The following is a 12,865-nucleotide window of genomic DNA, read 5'->3' on the forward strand; positions in this document are numbered from 1 at the left end:
AAGAAACACTGTTGACCCTGTTCTGAATCCCCAAATCTGTATCTTCTTATGCTACAAATTGTTCCTTTCCTATCACACAAGACAAACAACAAATTATAAAACTGAAAAGAAAGAATGTTTTCCCGGAACTCATTTGCATTTTCATCTTAGTACATGACAATGTTCTCACCATTTTCTTAACAATATAAGAAATTATTGGGTCATGGGCCTACTATAAGACTTTGGACATCAGTTAACTTCTGTGCTTTTTAGGTTTTCTCATCTATCAACGGGGAAATTAATTACACCAAATGTTTGCAAAGAAGCATACAATCTTGGATGTTTTTATGTCCACGTTGCTGTGGTCAGTAACGACAGAGGGAAGGAGCTAGTACTTATTGATTGTTGCTAGATGACCGGCATTGTGCCTCATGGATATTATCTTATTCAATTCTTATAACAAAACTTTGAGGTAGGTGTTGTTATCCCCAATTTACAAATGGAGAAACCAACGCTTAGAGAGCCTGGGTAACTTACCTGAGGTCACTTAGCTAGCCAGAGCCAGGGCTGAAATTCCTACTCAAGTCAGTATGACTCCAATGTCCTTTCTGCTACACTGAGTACCTTGGGCATGACAGCTACCCCCTTAAGATTTATTTTAAAATAAAAAGAAAGAGAAGTAATAAGGTAATTAATATGACATGTTACGTTTTCATTTCCTTTAAACTTTCACAAAGTCATAGCATCTCAGAGCTGGAAGGAGCATTACGAGATGGTCTATCTCTTACCCTCAGAAGGAAATATAGTTTAAGTGACCCAGGCTGAGTAGATTATGCATTGTTTATTTAGATATCCGGTCAAAGCAATTTGAAAGGTTTTTTTTAATTACTCAGTTCATGTTTAATTTTCGAAATCCTCCTAATAACTCACCTGAATGGCACATGCTGCAATTTAGACCCCATGTAAAGACTGGGCAGAGTGGTATGCTCTGTGTAAATGTCTTTCACCTGTTCTGAAAAAGTTGAACGAGTCTTTCAGCCCTTCTTGCACTTTGTTGTGGAGTCTTTATTCTCCTTTGGAGTCTCTTCTTCCCTTTTCAGGGGCTCTCCATCCTTCCTCACTCAGGGACCCACCTGATCAAGGAAGGAGCTAACCAAGGCAGTCTTAGGGACTCCCACTGATGCATCATCCCAAGTTCTCACTAGCTTTTACAGAAGAAGGAAAGAAGGTAGAAAGTCAGGCATAAAAGAAGAAAGGAAGGATGCCTCTCCTAACATGTATTTAATATTTCCTTTATGATGAACTCTTTTATATACACTTTTAATTTAATCTTCAGAACAGCCCTGCAGAATAAGTATAATGATCTCCACTTTTATATCAAAACAACCGAGAATTAAGGTCACAGATCTAGATCCTAATGAAGAGACAGCCGGAATTCAACCATAGTCCCAGAAGAGCCAAAGCCCGCATTTACTCTACTACTCCCCAGATTAGGACCATTGAACCAATTACCTTTGTCTGCACCTCTGCTCACTGATCTCACTCCAACCCACACCCACTAATCTGAGTAGGCATGTCACTGGTCACCGTATTAGTCTTCCAGTGCTGCCATAACAGAAATACTACAAGTGGATGACTTTAACAAACAGAAATTTATTTCCTCACAGTAAAGAGGCTAAAAGTCCAAATTCAGGGCGTCAGCTCCAGGGGAAGGCTTTCTCTCTATGTCGGCTCTGGAGGAAGGTCCTTGTCCTCAGTATGCCCCCGGTCAAAATGCTTCTCAGGCGTGGAGACCCCAGGTCCAAAGAACATGCTCTGCTCCCGGTGATGCTTTCTTGGTGGTATGAGGTGCCCCTGTCTCTCTGCTTGCTTCTATCTTTTATATTTCAAGAGATTGCTTCAAGACACAGTCCAATCCTGTAGGTTGAGTCCTGCCTCGCTAACACAACTGCCACCCATCCTCCCTTATTAACATCATAGTGGCAGGATTTACAATATATAGGAAAATCACACAATACTGGGAATCATGGCCCAGCCAAATGGATATACACAGTTTTGGGGGAGACATAATTGAATCCTTGACAGTCACCAAGAAAGCATAGCTGGGATTTGTGATTTTTTGCACAAATCTGTCATTCCTGCAGAAAACTCCAATGTGTGTCCCAGTGGGTGTGACTAAAAGTATCATCTGAGCCTAGTGTAAAGATGCTATCTGCCAGGCCTTGGACTTCTACATAGTACATTTCCTTCCTAGTGAACTGGCCTGGACTTCTTCTTTCTCGACTTTGGTTTCAGGTCACTTTTCCAATCCAGCAAGGCCACTTTGAGTCTAGATCCTGTTTTTTAAGCTCTGACCATCCTCCCATGAGCATGTCCTCTGCCAAGTTAATAAACGTGCTTCCCACTCTGTTATCAAACAATAGTCAACAAAAGTGTGTGGCCCACTTGGCAGCTACACGAATTTCTTCACTCCTTAGGGAAACCCTGACCTCTACCCCTGAATAGGGGACTAATTAGGAGTTCCAGCCCACTTTACTCTTCAAGCCCTTTCAGGTAGATGGGATGGAGCAAACCATTGCACAGGTCTATAACTCTCGGGTATGATTTATCAGGATATCATTATGTAATTTGAAACATGATTCTGGGTTACTTTGAAAGGGTTAATGAACAGTGTGTCCTCTGGCTATGGACACATAAGCCCTACTCCTCCCCCTGCTCCAACCACTTCTTTCCAAAGAAAATATGTTAAGGAATGGTTTACTCACTTACGGGTTCTGGGTCAACTGTTTCTTTGGTCTTGAAGAGCTTAAGAAAAATAAACATTTTCCCCTATATCAAGTAACTGCTGGCACACAGCTGAACCCCTGCTTCCATCTGCAATTCCTCGGCCCCTGAACATTGTTGGATGGGTATCCCCTTTATGTTATTTGTTCTTGATGCTATCCTATGGTTTTGCTTTAACCAAATATGATGCTCCACCAGCACAAATAGCTCCCAGGAAAATGGACCATAGCAGGCATTTGAAGGGAATGCTGATAGCCTCCAAACAAAGAAAAGGTTGTTTTTCATGTTTTCCACATCTGAATCCATTTGTTGGGGCCTATTAGCACATTCCACTGTCACTGTGGACAGGCTACTAATAGAGCTGGGGCATGAGGATGGTAGAAAATTCTATTAAAGTTGGAGTTGTGTCTTGTTACCTTGGGAGATTATATAAAGGGGCCTAATTATCTCCTAGGCATCTGGTGGGCTTGCCAAGGCAATACATGGAAGGACTGCTTCATCCAAATGCCTCTCAGGTATCAGCAAAGCACAGGGGGCCAGCTTTTAGGGACCACACACGCTGCGTAGCAGGCCACTAATGACATTGCTCTTGGCAACTAATTAAGCAGCAGCCCTCTGGCAAAACACACTCTGGCAAGTGAAGCACATGCAGCTTCCCTGCAAAGCTCTATAGAAGAATGGACCCATTCTGGATGGCCTGTCTGGGGAGCTCCACCAGGTTTACTTTGGGAAACAATTTCAGCTCATGCCATCAAATTAAACAGTCAATGTCATTTTTTACTTCTGTGAAACATTAAAGGAAAGAGTTAGGACAAATTGTCAATGAACACAAAAACACACACCATGCACACAGGCACATTTTATCCCCCAATGTTATTCTCAGATGCTCACTTTGGGTACCTGGCACATTCTTTCATGCCTGGACAGGTAGGAATCATAATAATAAACATTAGTGCCAGATCTGAGATCTGGATAGAATGAAATGGAAAGCAATTTTAGTGGTTGTTTGGGTGGAGACACATCCACGCACCATTTCATCTCATGGATCTCTTGTATTGGCCAATCAGGGAACATTTGCTTGCAAGGAAGAAAAACTCATTCAAACAAACTCAAATACAAAGGTTTTTTTGTTTATTTGATTGTTTTGCTGATTTTATTATCTTCTCTTTGATAATCTTCTTGTTTAATCTATGTCTTGTTGTACTAAGATCTGTTTGACCTTGGTAGGTCTGCTGGTTTTTCTCCATTTGCCTCCATTACCCAGATCTACCCCCTACCCTTTATGTCCTGTTTTCTGTTCCAAAAGACCCCTGGCTTATTGCTTCTTGATGGGTTTAGCCAATGGGAGATACTAACAGGAGATCAGAAAGTAAGAAGAGAGAAAGCCCTGGGTATTTCTTCTTCATTCCCTTCCAGCATTGGCACCATGTCTCTGGCACTGGCTGTGTCCCTCTACAAATACAGCTCCTTTTGGGCAGCCCCTGCTCCACATCTCCAGCTCTCACTAGACTCTAGGAACACCATTCATTTCACTCTTTACCTGTAGGCCTAGGGATGACAACAACTTCTCACTGTTATTAGTCTCTGATGCTTCCACATCCCTCGTTGGCTCCCTTAACCCAGCCTACACCTTACCTATCCCTCCACCTATACCTGCCTATAGTTCTTTCATTGAAATCATTTCATTTGAACCACTTGAGTTGAATTGTTTCCTGCCTAAAGGAGTAGAACCACCAAGTATCCTCCTACCTTTAGTCTACCCAGTCTTTCTTCAACCATAATTGCTTTCTAATTCTACATATGCAAATCCAGTAACAGACTTTCTCTTTGCAAACCTAATCTCTCTCTTCCCAGTCTGATCATAGTTAGCTTTCTGGAATCTAATCATTATTAGTAATTGCCATCTACTCTTTCATTCATTTAGAAAATGGGTTTCCTTTTCTGTTTTATAAACAATATCGGCATGTATTAATCTTCTGCTGCTTATTACCAGAGTCAAGGTTACATTTTGGGTTTTGTACTATTCTCTTGATTCCAAGCCCCATGAGGTCAAGCTCAGTGTCCTTTTTGCTCATTACAGTATTTCCGTCACTAAGCACATTTCCTGGCATGTGGTGTGGTAGCAATTGATAAATACATGTTGGGCTCAATAATAATAATAGATAAGAACTTGTGCTCTTTTCCATCTGTGCTGGAAAAATTTACAATAATATTAATGCTGGTAAAAACTAACACTTATTGAGCACCTACCGTATTCTAGGACTGCAGTTCACTATTTATTTCATTTAATTCTTGTAACAGTCCTTGAGCTAAGTACTATTATTATCTCCATTTAAGTAATAAACTGAATCTCCAAGAGGTTGGGAACTTGTCCTAGGTCACCAAGCTAGTATGTGGCAGAACCAGCCTAGGTCTGTCCATCTACAAAACCTACTCTCTTAAGGACAACCCAGTACAGCCTGGTGCATGGCTCTGCGATTCCCTCTGCAGCCCTACAGTGAACCTCTACTCCAACTACTGCACTGTCACTACTTCAGATATTCGAAGGTGCCCTCCACGTCCTCCCTGGTGTTGCAGTGGTTAAGTGCTTGGCTGCTAACCAGAAGGTTGGCAGTTCAAACCCACCAGCTGTTCCACTGGAGAAAGATGTAGCAGTCTGCTTCTGTAAGGATTACAGCCTTGGAAACCCTATGGGGAGTTCTACTCTGTCCCATAGGGTCGCTATTAGTTGGAATCAACTTGATAGCAATGGGCTTGGTTTGGTTTGGCTTGGTCTGTGTCCTCCACTGAGTCTTCTCTTCTTCAAGTTAAACATCCCGAAGTCACCAATCAATCCTCACATGGCGTGGATCAGAGACCTACCACCTTTTCCTAGGGTAGATATTCCCCCAGAGTTCTGTAAAACCCTCCCGCCGGCCTTCACTCAGCAGTGAGTTAGCCCTTCCAGTGTCTATGGCCTTTGTATGCAGAGCTGACCACAACAAACAGGTACGGGGCTGTAGCCCTGGGTCATCCTAAATTGGTAGTGAGGCATCTTCAGTCAGGTCACTGGATGATTTAGAAGAGGAATGTGCATGTGTATGTGCACGCATGCGTGTGCTTGTGTGTATGGGTGTGTTAAGAGCAGACACAGAACGTGTTTTCTGGAATCTGTCTTTAAGCAGAACATTTCTTGATCAGGACAGCTTAATGAGCCTACAATCCCAGCAATCGGTTCATTCCTGAAGACCACAAACATTTTACAGACAAGTAAAAACAAGCCCACTTTTCAGCCCACGAACCACCGCGTACGATGAGGTGAGACCTGTCTCCTCTCATTGACTGGAGGCCAGCCGTACCTTCTACACCATGAAATGAAGGATTTTGTTGGATGAAAATGGGATTTATCTCCTCTTCCAGAAAATAGCCTTCTGGAGATGAAGCTGCTTATGTTTGAGAAGATCTTTGTACTTGAATTACTAAAATAGACCAGGGGTTCTTATTTTTTTTTTGTACCATGGACCACCCAGCAGTCTGAGCAAGCCAATGGTCTCTTTCTGAGAATTGTATTTTTTAAATGAATAATCTAATTACATAGGATTTCAAGAGAAATCAATTATATTGAAATATAGTTAGCAAAATACTTTAAAATTATGGTATAATAATAATGTCCCTCTTAGTGCATTAAATATTAACATCTATGTCTAAGAACTATCATAATTTGGAAGCAGCAATAAGCATAACTATTTCAAGATCTCTGCAACATGTGATATGAAGATATCTAATTGCTACTGGTGACAAAGTCACAGATACTGTTAGCCATCGACATTCACAGCTGAAAGAAATGCTAACACTCAGTTGGAAGTTAAAAACATGAAGATGTAATATTTCCCAGCAAATTTCACAGACCTCCTGAAATCTACAGACCCCAGGATAAGAATCCCTGAATTAAGGAAATGAATCCCAATTGGGAGAGACTGTAAGAGAGACCAGCTCATTGTACAGATGAGCAAACATTGCTTTTGAAGTTTTGAAATTTTAATTTTGTGATGTACCTTGTGGATTCTAGTATTTCGTATTTGGTCTTTTACTTACTGAAAATCACTGGAGACAGTAAGAGTGATATTTTAGGGAAAAGTATCTGCTTGGTAAATGTTTTGAATTTCATAATTTATAAACAAATAATGTGGAAAAAAGAAAAAACACAGTCCACTGTCTACAATGAATCCCACCTGGACCCCTGCCCTGAGCTAACTTGCTGCCATGTCGCCTCACCCTTATACATACACTTAAGTTCAGAAAAAATGCCTCTCACCTTCCTTTCCCGAAGCAATCAAAGAAACACATTTTTTTATTTTCAGTGGATAATAAGCATGCCATTGTGCGGAAGCTTCAGTTAAATGTCAATAAATTCTTTGGTATAACGTAACACATTCCTTGATCAAAGATTTTCACTGACATCTTGACTTTTAAAACAGAGCATTGAACCGATTTGAACCAATTCAGTCAACGCCAATGAAGTGAAACTGGAAGTGACACAAATTTTTACAATTTGGGTCATCCAGAACGATAACCAGAACAAAAAAAATTATGGGTTGAAGCCCTAGAATGAGAAACTCAGAAGAGGCTTAGTGAGCCCTTTCAAGGGCCTGCTGCGTGAGACTGGATTATTGCCAGGACAGTGGAGAAGGACACACATTCGAAGCAGTGCAGTGAGCCCCATCTTTGAGTGGTGCACCGCTGTTTCTAACTCTGCTCAAAATCCTACGGGCAAGAGATTTGGTTGCTATGCAATGCGTATGCTGCCCTTGTTTTCTAAGACAGAGATTAGGTTTCTAGCAGGGCTTCTATCCGTAATTTTTCCTATTCCAGTTATCATTCTGGTTGACCCAAATTTTAAAAATTCGAGTGTGTTCTGTTTTCACTTCCTTGTCCATGACTGACCTGGGAAGAACTGGTTCTAAGCCCTGTTTTAAAGTCCAAGCCACCGTTGAAGTCACGTGGGCTTCTGTCAGACAGACATGCAGGCAGAAGTTTGGATGTACGCTGTACCCAGCTGTACACTGACCTGCTCCTGCCTCACAGTCCGGCCAGGTCAGTCAAGCCCCCAAAAGGAGCAGCAAATCCAATCTCTATCTCTACTGTGTCTTCTCATTAAAGACAATAGAATATCTGAAGTTCTAAAAATCTTTTATATCATTTCAACTCTGGAAGTTACCATATCAGGGGCACTAACACTAATTGGGGCAGGACAATTCCTTGTGCAGAAGCACCTCAGGCCCTCTACTTTAAATGCCAGCAGTTCCCACCCCATGTGTTTATGACGGTCAAGACTAACTCCCCACATTTCCAAACAGCCTGTGGGTGAAGTTGAGAACTGTTGAGTGAAAATAAAGTACGGAGAGGTTAATAAGTTCTCCCAAAAATACAGATAGCCAATTTACTGATTTATTTATACCCCCACTTATTCTTTTTTTTTGTTTATTCATTAGGTAGTACAAATAGTTAACATGCTTGCTGCTAACCAAAATACTGGAGGTTCAAGTCCAACCAGGGGTACCTCAGAAGAAAGGCCTGGCAATCTAATTCCAAAAAATCAACAATTGAAAACCCTATGGAGCATAGTTCTACTCTGACACACGTAGGGTCCCCATGAGTTGGAATCGACTCAATGGCAACTGATTTAGTTTTTTGGTTTATTTCCAAAAAGGATTTGAATTTATTGAATGACTCAGTTTTTATCTGGGCATAATTCTTCTTATCTCCATTTCACACACAAGGGAATTGTCCAGGGTCACATAGCTAGAAAGCGAAGAAGATCACAACTCGGGGCTAAGCATTTGTGTCACCATATTAGTCTGTGGCACCCCGCTCTGCCACCAGCCATGTCAGCAGGGCATTAGACAATTGTGAGTACCACATTTCAGGCCCGTGTTGCCCTGACATTCTGAGTCTGTCAAATGCTGTCATCCATACAGGTGTTGCAAGGAGCAGCCACGTGTTTCTATGCTTTCATTGGCTTTGACATCATCGCCACCACTGGAGAGGAAGCCAAGAATCCCAACACATCCATCCCCTATGCTATCACTGCCTCCCTGGTCATTTGCCTGACAGCATATGTATCTGTAAGTACCAAATGCTTGGGAATTGCACAGAATCCTCTTTCTGGCCTCTTTACATTTAATCTTAAAATATGGTGCTGACACTGGGCTCCCTTCTCCATCCAGAAATGGTCCTTTGCTTGTGCCTTTTTGGTGTTAGTATGCATGTGTCTCATGCCCCCTGTAGCCACATGACTGATGACAGGAAGAAATGAGGACTCCAGACTGGAGACAGGGAGAAGCCCAGGCCCCCAATTCAGCCTTGGCCTCCAGTGTCTCCACCCCTGCCCTTCTCTTCCCATAGGCTCTTGTTGTCCACCGCTGCCCCACCCAGGGACTGGTGTGCAGGGAGTGGGCCTCCGTCCAAGGAGCTCAGATCATAGGCTGGCAGTAACGGGTGGGTGTGCAAGCAGAGGCATTGTGGGGCTCTGTGCACGCTCCTCAATGCTCCTCTGTCTTCTGAGAGCTTCCCTGCAGCAAAGAGGCAAGACTCCTGCAGTGTGGGGTGAGGGACTGCATTGTCCTCTAGGGACTCTCTTTCCCTTCAGTCTCAGGAAAACAAAGGTGGTTTCTCTCAGCTGTTGCTTCCTCTTCTCACACCAGCTCAATCTCACCCCTTGCCAAAGGGAAGCCTCAGAATGAAGTCTTCAAGCCTTGTCTCCTCAGGATCACGCCCCTGAGACACTCCTCATATTTTTGACACTTCATCTCTCAGCCCTCACCCCAGAGTTCCTGTCTCAGAAATAGCTCAACTACAGCCAACATCCCCCTCAGCCTCCAGCAATGGAGCGAACCAACTGACTAACCAATAGGCGTATGGTTGTGCAAATACTCCCAGATCCTGAGGGTCCCACTCACCTTGGTCACCGTGATTAGGGAAGAGCCCGCAGCTGGGGGTGGGGCATGTCAGCCCTGCCATAGCATGAGAGAAGCACCTCTCCCCCCCCACCCCCCCCACACACAAAACCACTTTAGAAATCACCTAAAGAAGCTAGACCAATTGATCTTTAAGGCAAGTTGCAAAACAGGACTGTCCCCGAAGCCAAAGGAAAACAAGAGAGCAGCCTTGGATGTGGTTTATAGAAATCCAGTTGCCTTCCCAAGCTTTCTATGGGTGAGTCAGTTATCACCTGCCTGGTGCATCTACGTGCACCTGGCTCATCTCATCCAGACCCTGATCATCTCTGCAGGGGAGTGCAGGGCGGGATGGCCAGGACCAGCAGAGGCACTCTGCCTGCACTGTTCCTTCTACTCCTTCCTCACACCACCCCCTCCTCTGGGGAGTTGACCCTTGCTGCACACACAGCAAAAGTCTATAATCTCAATTCCTTCCTTAGAGTAGCGCTTTACAACCTGCAGAGTACTTCCATGCGTTTACCGACGCTCTCACATGGACAAGTGCCATCAGAATCAGTCCCACTGTCCTGCAGACCACCCTAGCCCACCCCCAACAATGAAGTTGCAAGTGGTGATGCTGCTGGGAAACGTTCTCTTTTAGACTGCATACCTCAGGGGCTGTTCCATCTAGTGCTGGTCAGCAGGCCAGTTCACCTCCATGAGTATAGCCCAATTGCTGGGCTGTGGTGGCGCCTCCTGCTGTCCTCCCTAGCAGCCCACGGCTTCGCTAAAGGATCTTGGCTCTTGAGAAATAGGCAAGAGAGGGGTCTAGAAAGGCAGCACCCTCTCCTTTTCAGGCTCTGAACTTTCTTCTTGATGACAAGAATGGCCTTCACAGACCTGGGGGACCCCCTATGATTGGAGACTCCATTGCCTAGGTGAATTCTGAAGGGAAGGATGTTATAGTAGATCTGTGATGTATGAAGGGACATAGGTCCTGGGAGCCCATAGTCTAGTGACTGGTTAAGCAAAGCCACAATGGTCTTATAGGCCAAAGTAGGACTGGTCTCCATCCTGAGGCCATAATTTGTTTATTGACCTTTCTGGCTCCTAGGACTAAGCTTCCAAGGTGAGATGGAAATAGAAGCCCTCATCTGAGTCCCATCAGTTAAATGGCTGTGGCCCAGCCAACCGCCCCAGTCCTCAGGACCACCTAAGCCTGATTTGGGGAGTTTTGATCTCTGATCTTCAGAGTGGGAAGAAATACAGATAAGACCCCATAGGACCCAGTTTTGTCCCTGTGGGCAGAGTGATCGTGGTCAATAGCAGGCCCTGCCCAGTGCCATTGACTGCGCTCCCTCTACCAGGTAACATCTCCCTCCTTTGAACAGTCAGCATAGCTCTGCCTTATGGGGCTGGAATGCCTGCAAATTTATTCCTCAGATAACAAAGGGCTACAAAGAGATACTAGAGATTATCTGGTCTAGTCTACTGAAATTCACATCTAGGGAGAAAATATTGAGGCCAAGAGCCCTAAGGTCAAATGACTGGTAGGCAAATTCTACCACATGCCAGGAAGTAGCAGGTTCAAACTGCACTGCAGGTTCCTGACTCCAGGTCCAGGGCTCTGTCCTCCCCTGTGGGGCATCTAGCCATGCTGTCAGCCTCCTCTACCTCCAGCCATGTCTTCTCTTGTTTTAACAGGTGAGCGTGATCTTAACTCTGATGGTGCCATACTATGCCATTGACACGGAATCCCCACTCATGGAGATGTTCGTAGCACATGGGTTCTATGCTGCAAAATTCATAGTGGCCATTGGTTCGGTGGCAGGACTGATAGTCAGCTTGCTGGGCTCCCTCTTCCCAATGCCACGGGTCATTTATGCCATGGCTGGTGATGGGCTCCTTTTCAGGTAAGCTCTATGCTCCATGGAATTCATTCTATTCTGTCATCCCTGTACAAGAAGGATGTCACCTGTTGTCAGCCTGACAATAATTTGATGTGAGTGCCTTTCCCATAGACAGTGGGACTTGTTAAATATTCTTGCAAGGGATTTGAATGAAATGAGCTCAGACCCTGAACTATCCCCTTGGTTTGACTCTGAGTCCCTCAATTCGGCACAAATTGATATCTTCCCCAACTTCCCGCTTCCCCTCCTGTTTGACATTGTGAGCTCATTTTTGAAGATGGCGGATGCCAAATTGCTGCACCAGTGGCCTCTGGATGGAAGAGCCCACCCCAGGGATTTCTTAGGCTTGCCCTCACATTGGGTGATAATTACAACAATAAAACACTAGTTAACTTGCTCTGAACAGAACCTAATAATAGTAGCAACAGTGTTGTTGTTGTCAGTTGCCCTCGAGTCAGCTCTGACTCATGGCAACCTTATACACAACAGAACAAAACATTGCCTGATCCTGTGCCACCTTCATAATCGCTGGTACCACTTATTGAACATTTGTGTAAGCTGGATGCTTTATATACAGAATCCCAGCTTATTCCTTATGATAACTCTGTTTTGCAAATGCATAAAATAGGACCCAGAAAGGTGGAAAAACTTGCCTAAAGTTCCCCAGAACTGCCTGACTCAAAAGATCAAACTTTTAACCATGTCAATATGTTGACAGTCACATCCCCTAAAAGCCCCTAAAAATGATCCTGAAGTTATTTTAACCACATCAGTGTATCAACAGTTCCAGTCCCCTACATTAGCCATGAAGTGACCTATCTGCCCGTGGTAGGTACAAAGGGGATGTGGCCCCATCTCTTGGCTCCCAGTCCCCACTGTGTGAGGGACTTTCAGGAAAGGCATCCTTTTAACAACACAAAGCCAAGAGTAAACCAGGGAGAGCAAGGGACCCTTAGGGGTACAGAGAGAGCTGGCTCGGGGACTTTGTCTCTGAGGCAGTCATCTTCTGCTCCGTTTCCTCTTCCCCAATTGTTATTTCCCACACACCCTGAAGTCATCACCAGGTCAGAGCTGTCACGTTTGAGGAGATGGACAGATCAAGAAGACGATGAGGATGGAGGAGGTGTGACAATTTCACACATCCAAAAGGTTTTTCTGCTGTCAAAGAAAATGAAAAGATACTGGTGCTCCAAGCAGAGTTTATAGCCTTGTGTGAATCATGAAAATAAGCGAGGAACAGGAAAGAAGAGAGAGAGGAAGACCAGGAGGAGAAAG

At 44.1% G+C, this 12,865-nt stretch overlaps 1 protein-coding gene across 1 annotated transcript in view; it reads left to right on the plus strand.

Annotated features, from left to right (window-relative positions):
* The window catches only part of SLC7A14 (solute carrier family 7 member 14), a 63,866-nt gene that overhangs the window by 35,042 nt on the left and 15,959 nt on the right, over positions 1 to 12,865 (plus strand). The window contains exons 4-5 of the mRNA XM_049867720.1: positions 8,721 to 8,867; positions 11,385 to 11,593. Of these exons, the coding sequence (XP_049723677.1) occupies positions 8,721 to 8,867; positions 11,385 to 11,593 (356 nt within the window). The remainder of the gene's footprint in view (positions 1 to 8,720; positions 8,868 to 11,384; positions 11,594 to 12,865) is intronic.

This window comes from Elephas maximus, chromosome 23 (genome assembly GCF_024166365.1).
Source record: "Elephas maximus indicus isolate mEleMax1 chromosome 23, mEleMax1 primary haplotype, whole genome shotgun sequence".
Taxonomy (NCBI): domain Eukaryota; kingdom Metazoa; phylum Chordata; class Mammalia; order Proboscidea; family Elephantidae; genus Elephas; species Elephas maximus.